The sequence below is a fragment of the Pecten maximus genome, chromosome 19 (genome assembly GCF_902652985.1).
Source record: "Pecten maximus chromosome 19, xPecMax1.1, whole genome shotgun sequence".
NCBI lineage: Eukaryota > Metazoa > Mollusca > Bivalvia > Pectinida > Pectinidae > Pecten > Pecten maximus.
In genome coordinates, this window is record NC_047033.1 from 356184 (window position 1) to 375778 (window position 19595).

At 37.8% G+C, this 19595-nt stretch overlaps 1 protein-coding gene across 1 annotated transcript; it reads right to left on the bottom strand.

Moving 5' to 3' along the window:
- Positions 1-418: 418 nt before the first annotated feature.
- On the bottom strand, positions 419-16804 carry LOC117318021. Its single transcript, XM_033872998.1, is given in 4 exon segments — positions 419-1821; positions 1823-2077; positions 2652-2774; positions 16796-16804. Coding segments are annotated over 4 exon segments (624 nt in total). The 3' UTR covers positions 419-1584.
- Positions 16805-19595: the final 2791 nt, after the last annotated feature.

Genomic DNA, 19595 nt, shown 5'->3' on the forward strand with positions numbered 1-19595 from the left:
TTCCAAAAAAGGACAACAATACCTGGACGTAGCAAATTTGTGATATGACTGATTGAAGTTATGACGATATAGACAAACAATTGGGAATATTACTGCTACTATGTTAAAGTAAAACATCTCATATGTATGTATGCTTTCATGGGGTGAAACTTAAGTTATTGTGACCTTTAAGATACAACAAAGGTCTATCACCAAGGTGATAGTAAAAGATCATGAGGCAGAACCGTAATCTATTACTACTCAATAGGTGTAGGATGCAAGTTGATACCAATGTATCATGAAGGTCATGGCAAGGGTCAAACACTTTGGTTAATGACCATTTTATATATATAAGTCATGGTAGAGGTCACCAGTGGTTCTAAAGTCAAATTTTTGTCTGGCAATTGAAAAGAAGAAACTCCACAAATTTAAATTAAGATATGTTTTAAACATTTATTCTTTTTAATATCATAATATTGTGACTAGATGCTATTTAAGAATGACTAGTATTAGCTCTAAAGTCTAAAATAAAACAAAACATGTATACATATAAATGGGAAATTGGATATGAGTATGAAGTATTGATTGTTTTACATTGAGTATTAAAATAAAATATACATGCTAATATTAAAAGAACGTTGGAACAACTGAACATTAATTTACGGTGTATAAGCTGTCAGGAATTTTCCAGGAGTTTACATAAGCAGATTTGTTAACATATATACATGTATTACCATGAATACTGTAGTTTCATGTATAGGTAAATTATCTAATTTTGTACTGTAAAGGAGTCATTGGGGTACCATAGCTAGATCAGCAAGTTTAAAATAAAATACAGGCAGGATTTTGTTTTCTTCAGAAACTTGAGACAAACTATTTAAATGGTGTATAATGTATTTATTGATAAAATGAACAATTTCAAGATATGGAAGTGGTAGAAAAAGTTGTATGAAAGATACATACAGTGTAATTTAAATAACTGTACAATGGCTTTTAGGTACTAAAATGTGTATAGGCCTATTATATATGGATGCATCAGTAAAATGTATAATGTATTAACGAATTATAAGTATGATGTAATCAACTTGTACCAGATGTTTTCTTTAAAGAAACCACTGTAAATGGATTATTCCTATAATTTAGACCCATCCTTTAATTTGGAAAATTGTACCCACTTTTCAATATCAGTGTGGGCAATATTTTAATACTTTGTAAAAATATCTTAAATCATTGAAATTGCAAAATATTTATGCAACAGAAAAAATACATCATTAAACGATCTACAACATGCTTTCTAAGCAATTGAAACAAATGGTACAAAAAGACTAATAAAAATCAAAAAATCTAAGCAAATCTACCAGCACTTTACATTAAAACACAAAGATGTACTCCTAGTGATATAAGATATACAGAAAGGCAATAATCTTATATTGCAAAAACTTACGGATCTGACAGAAACTTTGTTAAACGATGTACAATATGCTTTCTAATCAATTGAAACAAGTGATACAAAATGTTTTATAAAAAGCAAAAAGCAAAAAATCTAAGCAAATCTACTAGCACTTTACATATAAAATGTGAACGGTGGTTAAAGGTATGGAAGTTTCACAGACACACTTCTGTGGCACTAGTTGGTTGTAGGGGGCGTTTGCAAACGAGATTCTTGATAATATTGTTTTCAATATGGCACTTTATATCAATCGGAATTAATTTCATCATCGTGTCCAATAGTTCCGTGCGATCCAGTCCTGTTTCAGGTTCCATATTTTTTGCGGAAAGCATCTTAATGAGCTCTGGCTTGAAGATTTGAACTTTTTTGGTGGTTCCGTCATCGGACTCAAAAAAAAACAGATGCCCTGGCGAACCAGCTTGATGAGCTTCCTCTGCATTGGAGTGAACATGTCGGGCAATGCATGGCTAATGTCCCTTTCTTTTCTATTGTTATTAGTTTTTTGTTATTGCAAGTCGACTTGGGACACGCCAAGTATGGGTCCACTTCAAAAACGCCAACTATAGTGCCCCGAACTGTACAATCTGCAGGGGCGTTATCATCGTCATCGTTAGTGAGATCATCTAGGGTGGCATCATGGCTTATGATCTGAAGTATATAGAAAAGAAGAACTTGCAGTTAATAATATTAATTACAGCCTACAATTTCACATACATTTGTAGTTAATGATCCAAAATATGTTGATATGCTAACCAAGTGTAAGCCCCTGATTATTGGTATCTTACATATGACTTGGTTGGGTTAATATTTTTTTTTACATAAATCATAAATGTGTCGAGTGATGGCGAATATAATGGCAACATTTTGAGAAACATTGGCTTAAAAGCACCTTTTCAGTAACAAATTAGAGGGTCCACCGAAATCTGGTATATAACAGAGCCGCCGGCACACAGAACACTACAGCCAATTATGAGCAGAGCTTATCCGACCCTCCTATTAAATTTCCAAATACACCCCCTTGTCTTTCCCACTCCCAGTCCACCGCAATCTGTCGTGTATCACTATGTAGGTCACGCTCTCAGCACAACCCAGAGTTCTGTGTGTAAAAACACAGTAACACTAATCTGTCTGCGGATAATAATGACTGCAGTTTACTATTAAATACCAGCTTGGGATAGCTATACTCTCATCATTCACATTTCAATGTCGTCATTACACTTACCTTTCCACGCTGTAGTTGCTTCACTTTGACCAGACACACCACGCTGCTTCTGCTGCTGTACCGGAAAAGAATTTGTTGGGCATGCGCAATTAATCTGCCACGGATAGCGATTGATAGTTCAGGCTCCGAAGCCAAACATCGTACACATTTTGTCCCTTATCTAAAATTCACAGTGCATCCGGTTTACCATGGAGCAGGCTACTATATTTCTACCAATCGTCGCTGATATATTATATGCCTGGACGTTCAAGCGTCCAGGCAACAACAATTTATATAGCGAATATTCTTAAAAATTACTATATATTTTGTAGTTTTGTTTAAAATGTCTTCTATGTAGGAATTCCATGTGCAACTGCTATCAATAACTACACCTAGATGTTTATGATTGTTAACAACAGGGATTGGCGTTTTATCGAAAATAAATTGTGGGTTAGAAGGTATAGTTGTGTTAGAAACCAAGAGTATTTCGGTTTGAGTAGGATTGAAATTCAATAGCCATTTTGTTCTACCAAAGATTCATTTGTTCCATGTCAAAGCTAATTACTTAATATGTTTGGAAGAATGTGTCAGTGCGGTATCGTCGGCAAAGAGCCTAATGATATATAGAAGTGTATTAGATAAATCGTTTATATATATTAGGAAAATAATTGGGCCTAACACAGATCCCCGAGGACCCCAGCTTTCATGTATACTTGCAAAGAAATAGCATTTTGTAGAACAACTGATTGGCGTCTATTAGTTGAATATTTCTTAACCATTCCAAAAGTTTGCCTCCTATCCCGTATTTTATTAGTTTTATTGGGATACCCTTATGCCTAACTCTATAGCAGTATATTAATTGATTTCAAAGGCAGGAAATATGTTATGATAAAGTTCGATTAGTTGGTGGGTAGAAGATTGGTTAGGTAGGAAGCCAGATGGAAGATTATTTGCTCCCAAAAAGACAGCTGTAAATATGTTTATGGATAATTCGTTCGAAGATTTTTCCAAGACAGCTAATAAGTTATATAGTCTATAGTTGTTAGCCAGTTCAGGTTGTCCTTTTAAAAAAAAATGGTGTGACATGGACTAGCTTCCATGAATTGGGAAATACAAAAGTACGAAGGGATTCGTTGAACATAAGGGTAAGAGGTGTGTTTATTTCCGGGTAAGTATTGTCATCATCTCATGACTAATTCCATCAGGACCTGCGGCTTTGTTAGTGTCTAGAGTATCTATTGTATCAGCTTGTATCAGCAACATCTTGTTTGTTTATGATAATTTCAGAAAGGGATGTGTCAGTCTGGGTTTCAAAGTAGGATGTATAATCGTCAGGGTCATCTAAGTCAAAAACAGATTAAAATTCTTTTATTAAGAATATTGGATTTCTCATATTTGTCCGAGGTAAGGCAGTTTGTTGTTAGGTTTAGGAGGAAGAGTAGTAGTGGTATTACCTTTCAAGAGCATGCGCATTAGTATCCAATATGTTCTAGGGTAAGCTGAACTATCGTTTATAAATCCATCAACATTATTGTAGAAGAGAGTTTTAGCGTGTTTGAGTATGTAACTTATTTTTTTCTGGCACGCTTGTATTAAATTTCCGACTATGGTGATTTAACACTTATAAAATGCTTCCTTAATCTATTTCTACGCTTTATTTCCCTTCTTACATAACCGTTTATCCATGGTTTGTCGTCTGGTATAAATATAGGAATCAGAGTATGTGTCATGACTGTGAGGAGTGCTATTGATAAAAGGCACGTATAAATACTTTACACTCCCTTGATAATATTGTTTATGTAAGCACAAACTTGTAAGTAGGTGACCCACACCTTGTTAGGTATCTTGACACATGTTGTCGTTCGCTCTACAAGAACTTAAATGATGTAACTTACGTAAACTTTTAAAGTTTATATGTGAATGCGAAGAACATATACGCTGAGGGTTGTATCTCATTTTGATGGTAAAAATGGTAATTTATTCAATTCTACGTCTAAAATGCAATCCTACAATCATACAACGCTCAAATGCTACAGTCCTGCAGTCCTCCAACGCTAAGTCCTACAATCCTACAACGCTAAAAGTCTACAATCCTACAATCCTACAACACTAAAATTCTACAGTCCTACAACGCTAAAATTCAACAGTCCTACAATCCTACAACGCTACATTCTACAATCCTACAACGCTAAAAGTCTACAATCCTACAATCCTACAACACTAAAATTCTACAATCCTAAACGCTAAAATTCTACAGTCCTACAATCCTACAATCCTACAACGCTAAATTCTACAGTCCTACAATCCTACAACGCTAACATTCTACAGTCCTACAATCCTACAATCCTACAACGCTAAATTCTACAGTCCTACAATCCTACAACGCTAAAATTCTACAATCCTACAACGCTAAAATTCTACAGTCCTACAATCCTATACGGAATACCTTCGAACAATATCCTGTGACACATACCAAATATCACTGAGCACCTCAGTCAACATGATGGGAACGAGATCTGGATCTATCGGCACTCACGGAACATTGTTCGATGTCAGATTCATTTGAGGCAAAATACAATATTTGAATCCAGCATGGCAGGTCTGACACCATTTATCCAACAAATGATTATTATTGCCAGTGTCCTACTAGGCAGGAAACCATGGGGTTGTATGCCCAAGTAGCCAGTATCCTATACTATTTAGGATACTAGATACATTTGAAAACCAATTAGCCATTCACGTCCAAAAGCCAAAAGGTTTAAAACAAACCTAATTTAGATTATATTTTGATGCATATTTCGCTAACAACCGCCATGTTCGTGGTATTAGGTATGGTCGACTTGGACATTCAGAACTATGATGTGGTTTAATGTGTTCATAAAAATAAATGATAATAAATCTATCATGTAGGGTTTCTTAGCTTCTGATTTTGATTCTGATTGGTAATACTAGATACCACTTGCAACATCACACGGATTGAATGAGCTAAGAATTCATGATTTGCTCCTGAAGACCAAAATTTGAACTCTAAATCCAAGACCTAAATCGACTTTGAAATTCAATCTTCCAACAAAATATTCGCTTCATAACCTGAAGAACAGGGTAAGTAATGCACCATTGGACCTCTGGTTGCGATTTGCCTGATGTCAGAAAGTAATTTATTTTCAGCAGAATACATATCTTAAACAATACAAACGTATTTGGTATAAAACGAGTAAATTCTTAATAATGAGAGTTTTTCTTTCATTATTACTAGGAGTGTTGTTGATAAAAGGTATATAAATACATTGATCTCCACTGATAACATTATTTATGTAAGCACCTATTTGTAAGTAGGTTACCCCATATGGTTAGGTAACTGGACATATGTTATCTTTCCGTCTACAAGAATCTAAATGAGATAACCTACGTAAACTTACGTAACTTAAAAAATATACATGATGCAAAGTACATCTACACTGATGTATCTCATTTTGTGGTAAAGTGGTAATTCATTTACGTATTAATCTTTTGTGTAATTATACGGTGCAACAGTCTTACAATATTATAGTAATTAACTCTTACAATCCTACAATCCTACAATACTACAATCCCACAGACCTGTGCTAAAATCTTAGTATCCTACAGAAGTCGACTCATTCAATCTATAGTCCTACAGTCGAACAGTCCTACAGTACTATAATCCTACAGTCAGACAATCCTACAGTACTACAATCCTACAGTCGGACAGTCCTACAGTTCTACAATCATACAGTCGGAGAGTCCTACAGTACTACAATCCTAGTCAGACAGTCCTACAGTACTACAATCCTACAGTCAGACAGTCCTACAGTACTACAATCCTACAGTCAGACAGTCCTACAGTACTACAATCCTACAGTCAGACAGTCCTACAGTACTACAATACTACAGTCGGACAGTCATACAGTACTACAATCCTACAGTCGGACAGTCCTACAGTACTACAATCCTACAGTCAGACAGTCCTACAGTACTACACTCATACAGTCAGACAGTCCTACAGTACTACAATCCTACAGTCGGACAGTCCTACAGTACTACAATCCTACAGTCAGACAGTCCTACAGTACTAAAATCATACAGTCAGACAGTCCTACAGTACTTCAATCCTACAGTCGGACAGTCCTACAGTACTACAATCCTACAGTCAGACCGTCCTACATTACTACAATCCTACAGTCAGACAGTCCTACAGTACTACAATCCTACAGTCAGACAGTCCTACAGTACTACAATCCTTGTCGGACAGTCCTACAGTACTACAATCCTACAGTCGGACAGTCATACAGTACTACAATCCTACAGTCGGACAGTCCTACAGTACTACAATCCTACAGTCAGACAGTCCTACAGTACTACAATCCTACAGTCGGACAGTCCTACAGTACTACAATCCTACAGTCAGACAGTCCTACAGTACTACAATCCTACAGTCAGACAGTCCTACAGTACTACAATCCTACAGTCGGACAGTCCTACAGTACTACAATCCTACAGTCAGACAGTCCTACAGTACTACAATCCTACAGTCGGACAGTCCTACAGTACTACAATCCTACAGTCAGACAGTCCTACAGTACTACAATCCTACAGTCGGACAGTCCTACAGTACTACAATCCTACAGTCAGACCGTCCTACAGTACTACAATCATACAGTCAGACAGTCCTACAGTACTACAATCCTACAGTCAGACACTCCTACAGTACTACAATCCTACAGTCAGACAGTCCTACAGTACTACAATCCTACAGTACTACAATCCTACAGTACTATAATCCTACAGTACTACAATCCTACAGTACTACAATCCTACAGTCGGACAGTCCTACAGTACTACAAGCCTACAGTCGGACAGTCCTACAGTACTACAATCCTACAGTCGGACAGTCTTACAGTACTACAATCCTACAGTCGGACAGTCTTACAGTACTACAATCCTACAGTCGGACAGTCCTACAGTACTACAATACTACAGTCAGACAGTCCTACAGTACTACAATCCTACAGTCAGACACTCCTACAGTACTACAATCCTACAGTCGGACAGTCCTACAGTACTACAATCCTTGTCGGACAGTCCTACAGTACTACAATCCTTGTCGGACAGTCCTACAGTACTACAATCCTACAGTCGGACAGTCCTACAGTCCTACAATCCTACAGTCGGACAGTCCTTCAGTACTACAATCCTACAGTCAGACAGTCCTACAGTACTACAATCCTACAGTCGGACAGTCCTACAGTACTACAATACTACAGTCAGACAGTCCTACAGTACTACAATCCTACAGTCAGACAGTCCTACAGTACTACAATCCTACAGTCAGACAGTCCTACAGTACTACAATCCTACAGTCAGACAGTCCTACAGTACTACAATCCTACAGTCAGACACTCCTACAGTACTACAATCCTACAGTCGGACAGTCCTACAGTACTACAATCCTTGTCGGACAGTCCTACAGTACTACAATCCTACAGTCGGACAGTCCTACAGTCCTACAATCCTACAGTCGGACAGTCCTACAGTACTACAATCCTACAGTCAGACAGTCCTACAGTACTACAATCCTACAGTCAGACAGTCCTACAGTACTACAATCCTACAGTCAGACAGTCCTACAGTACTACAATCCTACAGTCGGACACTCCTACAGTACTACAATCCTACAGTCGGACAGTCCTACAGTACTACAATCCTTGTCGGACAGTCCTACAGTACTACAATCCTACAGTCGGACAGTCATACAGTACTACAATCCTACAGTCGGACAGTCCTACAGTACTACAATCCTAGTCGGACAGTCCTACAGTACTACAATCCTACAGTCGGACAGTCCTACAGTACTACAATCCTAGTCGGACAGTCCTACAGTACTATAATCCTAGTCGGACAGTCCTACAGTACTACAATCCTAGTCGGACAGTCCTACAGTACTACAATCCTACAGTCGGACAGTCCTACAGTACTACAATCCTAGTCGGACAGTCCTACAGTACTATAATCCTAGTCGGACAGTCCTACAGTACTACAATCCTAGTCGGACAGTCCTACAGTACTACAATCCTACAGTCAGACAGACTTACAGTACTACAATCCTACAGTCAGACAGTCCTACAGTACTACAATCCTACAGTCAGACAGTCCTACAGTACTACAATCCTACAGTCGGACAGTCCTACAGTACTACAATCCTAGTCGGACAGTCCTACAGCACTAAAATCCTACAGTCGGACAGTCCTACAGTACTACAATCCTAGTCGGACAGTCCTACAGTACTACAATCCTACAGTAGGACAGCTTTACAGTGCTTCCTTCTTATATTACTGAAAACATGCAGTCTTACAGCAACATAATCATAAAATCTTACATTCGTTAATCGTACTGTCCTATTATCTTATGATCATACATTCCTTCAATCCTACAGTCCTACACTTATTCAACACGACGATCCTACAAACATTTAGTCATACAATCCTGAAATTGGTCAATCCTACCGTCCAATAATATATCAATCTTAAATCCTTCAATTCTACCGTCCCACAGTCGTACAATACTATAGTCCCACAGTTCTAAAATTATACAATCATACAGTCTTAAAACCCTACAGTCCTACACTTCTACACTCCTCAGGTAAACAGTCCTACACTTCTACACTCAGGTAAACAGTCATGCATTTCTGCCTTCCTTAAGTCCGACAGTCCGACAGTCCTACAGTCCTGCGATCATACACTCACACAATCCCACATTCCCATAGTCCTATAATCCCATGATCCTACAAATATTGTGCCATACAATTCGAAGGTCGGACGATCCTACGGTCCTTCAATCAAACAATCCTACATTTAAACATTCATGCAATCCTATGACCATACAGTCCCTAAATATTTTCAACAGTTATAGTATTTGTTATATCAGTATAAATAATTTATCGATATCCAATTGTCCTAGATTAAATAGTGTCTGAAGAATGCTTTTATTTGGGGCTATCAATACTAGACACCACTTTCATTATCAAATAGATGGAATGAGCTTCCAGAAGACCAGAATTTGAGCTCTTAATCCATGAAATTTATAAAGATTGAATTGTTTGTTCATTTTCCCATCAAAATCTTCACTTTATGACCTGCAGAACAGAGTAAACAATACACCCATTGGGCCTCTTGTTGCGATCTGTTTTATGCCATAGCCATTTTGTCAAGGAAAAACAATAAACTGGTATAAAAAGAGGACATTTTAATGAGGGGATGTTCATAATCATTCGGATTACTTTTGATAAAAGGTATATATTACTACATTACACTGCATTTACATCATATGCCTTAAAAGAATACACACAATTGTAAGAAGGTGATTTGCATATTGTTATGCAACTGGACATATGGTCTTGTTCGGACTACATAAACCTAAATGAGATAACTTTAGCAGACTTACGTAACTTTGATTTAATTTTGAAGTACAATAAATTGATTTTGAACATTTCTATGAAAAATCACACGTTTATTAAAATTGATATCTTTCGTGCAAATATATAATCCTACAGGTCTACAATCCTACAGGTCTACAATCCTTCAGGTCTACAATCCTACAGGTCTACAATCCTACAAGTCTACAATCCTACAGGTCTACAATCCTACAAGTCTACAATCCTACAGGTCTACAATCCTACAGGTCTACAATCCTACAGGTCTACAATCCCACAGGTCTACAATCCTACAGGTCTACAGTCCTACAGGTCTACAATACTATATGTATACAATCCTACAGGTCTATAATCCTACAGGTCTACAATCCTACAGTTCTACAATCCTACAGATCTACAATCCTACAGGGTTACAATCCTACAGGTCTACAGGTCTACAATCCTACAGTTCTACAATCCTACATGTCTAATATCCTACAGGTCTACAATCCTGCAGGTCCACAATCCTGCAGGTCTACATTCCTACAGGTCTACAGGTCTACAATCCTACAGGTCTACAATCCTACAGGTCTACAATCCTACAGGTCTTCAATCCTACAGGTCTACAATCCTACAGGTCTACAATCCTACTTTTCGGCAGTCGTAAAGTTGAACAATCCTACAGTCCTACACTCCGACAGTCGTAAAGTCGTACAATCCTACAATCATAAGTCCTACACTACAACAGTCGTAAAGTCGTACATTCCTACAATCATAAGTCCTACACTCCGACAGTCGTAAAGTCGTACATTCCTACAATCATAAGTCCTACACTCCGACAGTCGTAGAGTTGTACAATCCTACAATCATAAGTCCTACACTCCGACAGTCGTAAAGTCGTACATTCCTACAATCATAAGTCTTACACTCCGACAGTCGTAGAGTTGTACAATCCTACAATCATAAGTCCTACACTACAACAGTCGTAAAGTCGTACATTCCTACAATCATAAGTCCTACACTCCGACAGTCGTAGAGTTGTACAATCCTACAATCATAAGTCCTACACTCCGACATTCGTAAAGTCGTACATTCCTACAATCATAAGTCCTACACTCCGACAGTCGTAGAGTTGTACAATCCTACAATCATAAGTCCTACACTCCGACAGTCGTAAAGTCGTACATTCCTACAATCATAAGTCCTACACTCCGACAGTCGTAGAGTTGTACAATCCTACAATCATAAGTCCTACACTACAACAGTCGTAAAGTCGTACATTCCTATAATCATAAGTCCTACACTCCGACAGTCGTAGAGTTGTACAATCCTACAATCATAAGTCCTACACTCCGACAGTCGTAAAGTCGTACATTCCTACAATCATAAGTCCTACACTCCGACAGTCGTAGAGTTGTACAATCCTACAATCATAAGTCCTACACTCCGACAGTCGTAAAGTCGTACATTCCTACAATCATAAGTCCTACACTCCGACAGTCGTAGAGTTGTACAATCCTACAATCATAGTCCTACACTACAACAGTCGTAAAGTCGTACATTCCTATAATCATAAGTCCTACACTCCGACAGTCGTAGAGTTGTACAATCCTACAATCATAAGTCCTACACTCCGACAGTCGTAAAATCATACAATCATATAATCCTACAATCATAAGTCCTACACTCCGACAGTCGTAAAGTCGTACAATCCTACAATCATAAGTCCTACACTACAACAGTCGTAGAGTTGTACAATCCTACAATCATAAGTCCTACACTACAACAGTCGTAGAGTTGTACAATCATATAATCATACAGTCATACACTGCAACAGTCGTAAAGTTTGCCAGGTAACGGTAGATAGTAATAATCCGTAGAAATTAGTTGCAAATATAAGAAAACACTGTATTCCAAGTAAAAGCATTAGACATAACTATTGTTCCTCACAGTGAGATCCGAAGCATTTTTGGCCAGCTGGCGACTGTCATACTTGACGGCACATATCTCTTTATTCCTAAGAGTTCTGATAACAAACTCCAGAGAATATAATACGGTGGCCAAAAGCCCTGCCTGATTGTTACATTCTGGACATAGTAGGACCTATCCCTGGAAACGATATTGATGCGAAGATTATAAAGGCCAACAAGGATTGTATTTCGTTGCTGGAGGAAGGTGACAATGTCGTGGTTGATTAATGGATATTTTGCAAGATATAGAATCATGTGGTTTGACTACAAAGATGCCGTCGTTTCTAAAAAGCAGACACATCATGGCGACCTTCAAACTAACCTTGATAGACTTATCACTGCATCCAGATAGGTAGTGAAGTCATATCACGGATGAGTTATTAAAACACATCTTGTCTAAAACTATTTACAACTTCATAACTCATCGTGTGAAAGATGAGTAAGATGTTTCCAGAAGGACCACGTCACTATTTGACAAACTAGATGCAACTGCGGATAATTATGAGTTTCCTACGTTAGACATGGAATACCTCCGAACACTATCCTGTTACACATACCAAATATCACTGAGCACCTCAGTCAACATGGTGGGAACGAGATCTGGATCTATCGGCACTCACGGAACATTGTACGATGTCAGATTCATTTGAGGCAAAGTACAATATTTGAATCCAGCATGGCAGGTCTGACACCATTTATCCAACAAAGGATTATTATTGCCAGTGTCCTACTAGGCAGGAAACCATGGGGTTGTATGCCCAAGTAGCCAGTATCCTATACTATTTAGGATACTAGATACATTTGAAAACCAATTAGCCATTCACGTCCAAAAGCCAAAAGGTTTAAAACAAACCTAATTTAGATTCTATTTTGATGCATATTTCGCTAACAACCGCCATGTTCGTGGTATTAGGTATGGTCGACTTGGACATTCAGAACTATGATGTGGTTTAATGTGTTCATAAAAATAAATGATAATAAATCTATCATGTAGGGTTTCTTAGCTTCTGATTTTGATTCTGATTGGTAATACTAGATACCACTTGCAACATCACACGGATTGAATGAGCTAAGAATTCATGATTTGCTCCTGAAGACCAAAATTTGAACTCTAAATCCAAGACCTAAATCGACTTTGAAATTCAATCTTCCAACAAAATATTCGCTTCATAACCTGAAGAACAGGGTAAGTAATGCACCATTGGACCTCTGGTTGCGATTTGCCTGATGTCAGAAAGTAATTTATTTGCAGCAGAATACATATCTTAAACAATACAAACGTATTTGGTATAAAACGAGTAAATTCTTAATAATAAGAGTTTTTCTTTCATTATTACTAGGAGTGTTGTTGATAAAAGGTATATAAATACATTGATCTCCACTGATAACATTATTTATGTAAGCACCTATTTGTAAGTAGGTTACCCCATATGGTTAGGTAACTGGACATATGTTATCTTTCCGTCTACAAGAATCTAAATGAGATAACCTACGTAAACTTACGTCACTTAAAAAATATACATGATGCAAAGTACATCTACACTGATGTATCTCATTTTGTGGTAAAGTGGTAATTCATTTACGTATTAATCTTTTGTGTAATTATACGGTGCAACAGTCTTACAATATCATAGTAATTAACTCTTACAATCCTACAATCCTACAATACTACAATCCCACAGACCTGTGCTAAAATCTTAGTATCCTACAGGAGTCGACTCATTCAATCTATAGTCCTACAGTCGAACAGTCCTACAGTACTATAATCCTACAGTCAGACAGTAATACAGTACTACAATCCTACAGTCAGACAGTCCTACAGTACTACAATCCTACAGTCGGACAGTCCTACAGTACTATAATCCTACAGTCGGACAGTCCTACAGTACTACAATCCTACAGTCGGACAGTCATACAGTACTACAATCCTACAGTCGGACACTCCTACAGTACTACAATCCTACAGTCGGACAGTCCTACAGTACTACAATCCTACAGTCGGACAGTCCTACAGTACTACAATCCTACAGTCGGACGGTCCTACAGTACTACAATCATACAGTCGGACAGTCCTACAGTACTACAGTACTACAATCCTACAGTCAGACAGTCCTACAGTACTACAATCCTACAGTCGGACAGTCATACAGTACTACAATCCTACAGTCAGACAGTCCTACATTACTACAATCCTACAGTCAGACAGTCCTACAGTACTACAATCATACAGTCGGACAGTCCTACAGTACTACAATCCTACAGTCAGACAGTCCTACAGTACTACAATCCTACAGTCGGACAGTCTTACAGTACTACAATCCTACAGTCAGACAGTCCTACAGTACTACAATCCTACAGTCAGACAGTCCTACAGTACTACAATCCTACAGTCGGACAGTCCTACAGTACTATAATCCTACAGTCAGACAGTCCTACAGTACTACAATCCTACAGTCAGACAGTCCTACAGTACTACAATCCTAGTCGGACAGTCCTACAGTACTACAATCCTACAGTCAGACAGTCCTACAGTACTACAATCATACAGTCAGACAGTCCTACAGTACTACAATCCTACAGTCAGACAGTCCTACAGTACTACAATCCTACAGTCGGACAGTCCTACAGTACTACAATCCTACAGTCAGACAGTCCTACAGTACTACAATCATACAGTCAGACAGTCCTACAGTACTACAATCCTACAGTCAGACAGTCCTACAGTACTACAATCCTACAGTCAGACAGTCCTACAGTACTACAATCCTACAGTCAGACAGTCCTACAGTACTACAATCCTACAGTCAGACAGTCATACAGTACTATAATCCTACAGTCAGACAGTCATACAGTACTACAATCCTACAGTCAGACAGTCCTACAGTACTACAATCCTACAGTCAGACAGTCATACAGTACTATAATCCTACAGTCAGACAGTCATACAGTACTACAATCATACAGTCGGAAGTCTTACAGCACTAAAATCCTACAGTCGGACACTCCTACAGTACTACAATCCTAGTCGGACAGTCCTACAGTACTACAATCCTACAGTCAGACAGTCCTACAGTACTACAATCATACAGTCGGAAGTCTTACAGCACTAAAATCCTACAGTCGGACACTCCTACAGTACTACAATCCTAGTCGGACAGTCCTACAGTACTACAATCCTACAGTCAGACAGTCCTACAGTACTACAATCATACAGTCGGAAGTCTTACAGCACTAAAATCCTACAGTCGGACAGTCCTATAGTACTACAATGTAAAACAAGGAAAACAAGAAAGAAGGGAAAAGTAGAGAGTAAATAAGTCTGATATGGAACTAATAGATATCATTCGATGGTGAGCGCCAAGATCACTCTGGAATCTCTGTTAATGTAAATGTATATCATTGATATGTATGCTGGTAAAAGAGTTTTAAATGGAGTCAATTTTAGTCTTTTTGTTATTAGTTTCCCTGATCATATTTGAAAGGATATTTCCGACAGTAAAAGTATATTTGGTATCAATATAAAGAGTCTCTATTACTAAATGTCCCAGGTTCATGAAATTGGGTCAGTATTATGCAATACTAAATACTACTTTCCAGATCGCACGGATTGAATGAACTAAGATTTCATGATTTGTTCCCCGAAGACCAAAATATGAGCTCTACATCCATGACTTCAAACAGCTGTGAATTATCTTCCAGCAAAATATTCACCTCATAATCCGCAGATCATGGTAAGCAATACACCTATTGGGCATCTTGTGGCGATTTGTTTGAAGTCATAAAGTAATTTATTTAAAACATATCTTAAACAATATGTTCGTATCTGGTATGAATACAGGATATTTTTAACACTGAGACGATGTTTCATGACCATTCGGATTGCTGTTGATAAAAGGTAAATATGACTATATTACACTCCACTGATAATATTATTTATGTAAGCACACATTTGTAAGTAGGTGAGCCGGATTTTGTTATGTAACAAAACATATGTTGTCTTTCGGTCTTCAAGAGGGGTTAAGGTTAGGGTTAGGGTTACCTCAGGTGGCCTGAATTTTGTTATGTAACGGGACATATGTTGTCTTTCGGTCTTCAAGAACCTAAATGAGATAACCTAAGTAAACTTATGAATTTCAAAAAAAATATTCATCATGCAAAGTACATCTACACTGAGAGATATATATCACATTGTGGCCTTCATCACTACATACATTAGAACTTTGTTCTCCGTCCCCCAAGGATGCTTTTGCCCAAATTTGGTCAAAATCAGTTAAGTCATTAAGGACTACATTGAAGAATATATCGGAAGCACGGTAGTTTAGTTGTAGGACACAGAACTACGTGGCCGAAGGGTTACTAAAAGTAGTTCGAGGCCTGCACGAGTCTTTTGTTGTATCCTGGAACAAGATGCTTTACTCCGTTGCGTTCCAGTCGACTCAGTCGTAAATGAGTGGTAGGACAATGCAAGAAATGTCGTGTATAAGCTGTTAACGCCGAAAGGCAGCTTCGGTTATATGCTCCAAATTGAGAAAATCATTGGCTTGTTGCTAAAGGCTCATTAGCAACGAACAATAGTTTGTGAACCTCTTTGAGATTGCTACATTTCTGTGATATATCGGTATACCAAACTCCAAAATGTTACTATTTAACAACATTATTTTCACTTTTGTAAGATGTTTAATCTTTCTACACTTCTACAATCTAACAACTTACGATCCTATATCCCTATAACCCTACAGTCCTACATTTCTACAGCTATAAAAACCTACATCCGTCATTTCTACAGTTCAACGACCCTCCGTCTTTTATTCCTACAATCCTCAGTTATATAGTTAATTCTGTTATAAAGCCCACTTGAGGAGGCGACGCCCTCTCAGACAGTTGCTATTCATCGTCTACATCGGATGCATTAACAGTCAATGGAATTAATTTAGTTTGTCAGTTTGCCAATGTACGTAGGATTATTATATCAAAGTTTTCTTTGAAGTTGAGGGAGTTTGGTATATTCACAAGCAGGAGGCCATAGGGACCTACATCACTGAACTGGATATTTTGGTGATAATGAGAAAAACCAAACAGCGATTTAAAAGAAATTACGTTTATTTCATCCATTGGGTCCCACTTTTCCTGTCCCAGAATTCATCATTCGTGCAAAACGTGTTCCGCTTCCCCAAAAATGCCCAAATTTGGTCATAAACAATCCCGTCCTTCATGACCACACGCAGTAGCGATTGAAAGGCATTACCTTTATTTTCACTATTGTGGCCCCGCCACTCCTACCCTATAAAGATCGGGAGCCTGAAGATGGTTCCGAGTTCCGGTTCCGTTTAAGTAAAACGGGTTAGGGTTAGTTCCGTGTTCCGTTTTTCTTAAACGGAACTCGGAACTGGTTCCTAGTTCCGTTTATCTTAAACGGAACTCGGAACTCGGAACTCGGAACCACCTTCAGGCTCCCATTAAGACCAGAGTCACCATTTATAGTTTTTTTTTTAATTTCCTTGAAGGATACATAATTTGGTCAAACTTCATCAGGTTTTTATGACTAGTAACGATTTAAAGTTTAAAGGCATTAACTCTGTTTACCTATTCAGCTCCGTGTCTCCTGCCCAAGGATATCAAGGGTCACCATTAATGCAAAATTATTTCATTTTTCCCAAAAGGGATGATTTTGATTAATTTTTGCCTTTTTTCGGATTTGTGCTATGCTTTCACTCCCTCCCGAGGAAACCAGTAAATACCAGAAATAATGAAATCCACAGCTTTAAAAGAGAGACTTAAGACCTGTTATACTAAGAAGAACTTTACCTTTAGATATTTGAAATTAAAATCACTTTGACTACGTTGGAATCCGTCCCGGAGCCTCGGAACGTGGTACAATTTTTAAAATATTATATCAACATATCATCTTAGGAATGCGGTTGAATTGTAGTTTGGCCCTGCAGTTGGTAATGAAGTCCCAATATTGTTCTCTAAGTCATGATATACATCAACACTAAAAATTGTAATAATTTCTACCAATCAGCAAATGGCAACCATTTTTTAAAATCCGGACATGGAAGTTGCAGTCACAATACACCTACATACCAAATCACTTTATTAGGAAAATATGAAAATGTCGACCAATCAGAAAAGATATCGGTCATTTTGTTGACAACGTCAATTTCATTATTTGTAAATAGTAATACGATAATAAGATTTAATTTCGATACAACAAAAGGTATGACTCAATATCTGTATAGACGGATATTGATTGCACATTCAGAGTCTATCATTAAAAATCCCTCAAATTTAAGATTTTGACCAATCAGAGATCACGGCGATCATGTTTTTGAAATATGAAAGTAAAGACACAGCAGTGATCTTTGAACCACAATACAACTACACTTGTTTGTTACAAATTACATGTTCTTAAATCACACAATTTATCTCTACTTTACATTCATGGTGCAACATCATATCTTCGAACCAAATTATATCAAAATCGGACAATATTACATTTTTGCTTAGTCAGAAGTTTGTGTTTGTTTATACAAAATTCCATTTTAGTGCGAAAACCAGCGTTGTCAGGTTAGCGTCCCATCAAGGTTTATCATGTGCCACCATTTAAAACAGACAAGTTATTGCCGGGTATGATCAAGGTCTTTCAGAGAGAGCGGCGGATATCTTGGATGTTGAACCCGCGGAAAACGTACAACGGACAATTATACATTTTACTGAGTCTGTGATGGGAATTGATCCGGTATATACTGAGATTAGCCGCGGACAGACAGGAGATCCTAGAGGGATCATCGTGCACACTATCAAATGATCTTTATTGGATCAACGTAAGACTGATCTATTCTCTACCTTTCATAACTCTCCTCTATTTTGTTTCTATTGAAAACAATGGAAGAGATATATAAAATCTGAGAAAGATTCATCGAGAACTGTCTCCGAAATAGCCATAAAAAATTCAAGAAACAAATTTAAGATGGCCGCATATCGGCCAAGTTTTTAAAGATCTAAAAATTAATCACGCAACGAGCTAGCGGTTACCTATAAAGGAATTACGAGAAAGCTACATCATAATATTTCCGAAAAAGGGGCCTAGAGAGTCGCCATCGCTAACCTGGATATTTCAATGATCATTAAAAACTCTCCTTCCGTTATATCACAATGCAAACCGACTCTCAGTTTAAATAATTAAAATTTTGTGATGTGATTGAATAGACTCTAAACAAATTCATTCGAACAGGGCTAGACATTCGACATTCGCGCCGACTACGTTTCGACATATATAGATTAGATAAATCATTAAGGGCTGTTTCAATTATTGAAACTACATTAATTATGTATTTAAGTTATTGGCTTGGCTTATCTCTCGATCCATTATACTTAAACCGGGATATCCGTCGGTGCTAATCATTTCACAGGACGCTCAATATAAGAAGAAAAAAGGACATGACCCATATCGCTCACCTGAGTTCTAACATGTATACTGATATAAAGGTAATACTTTTCTTTTCAATTAAGCTTAATCACATCTCATCCTTGTGACTTAAAGACAGGTTTGTTCAACTGCCTAAAGCA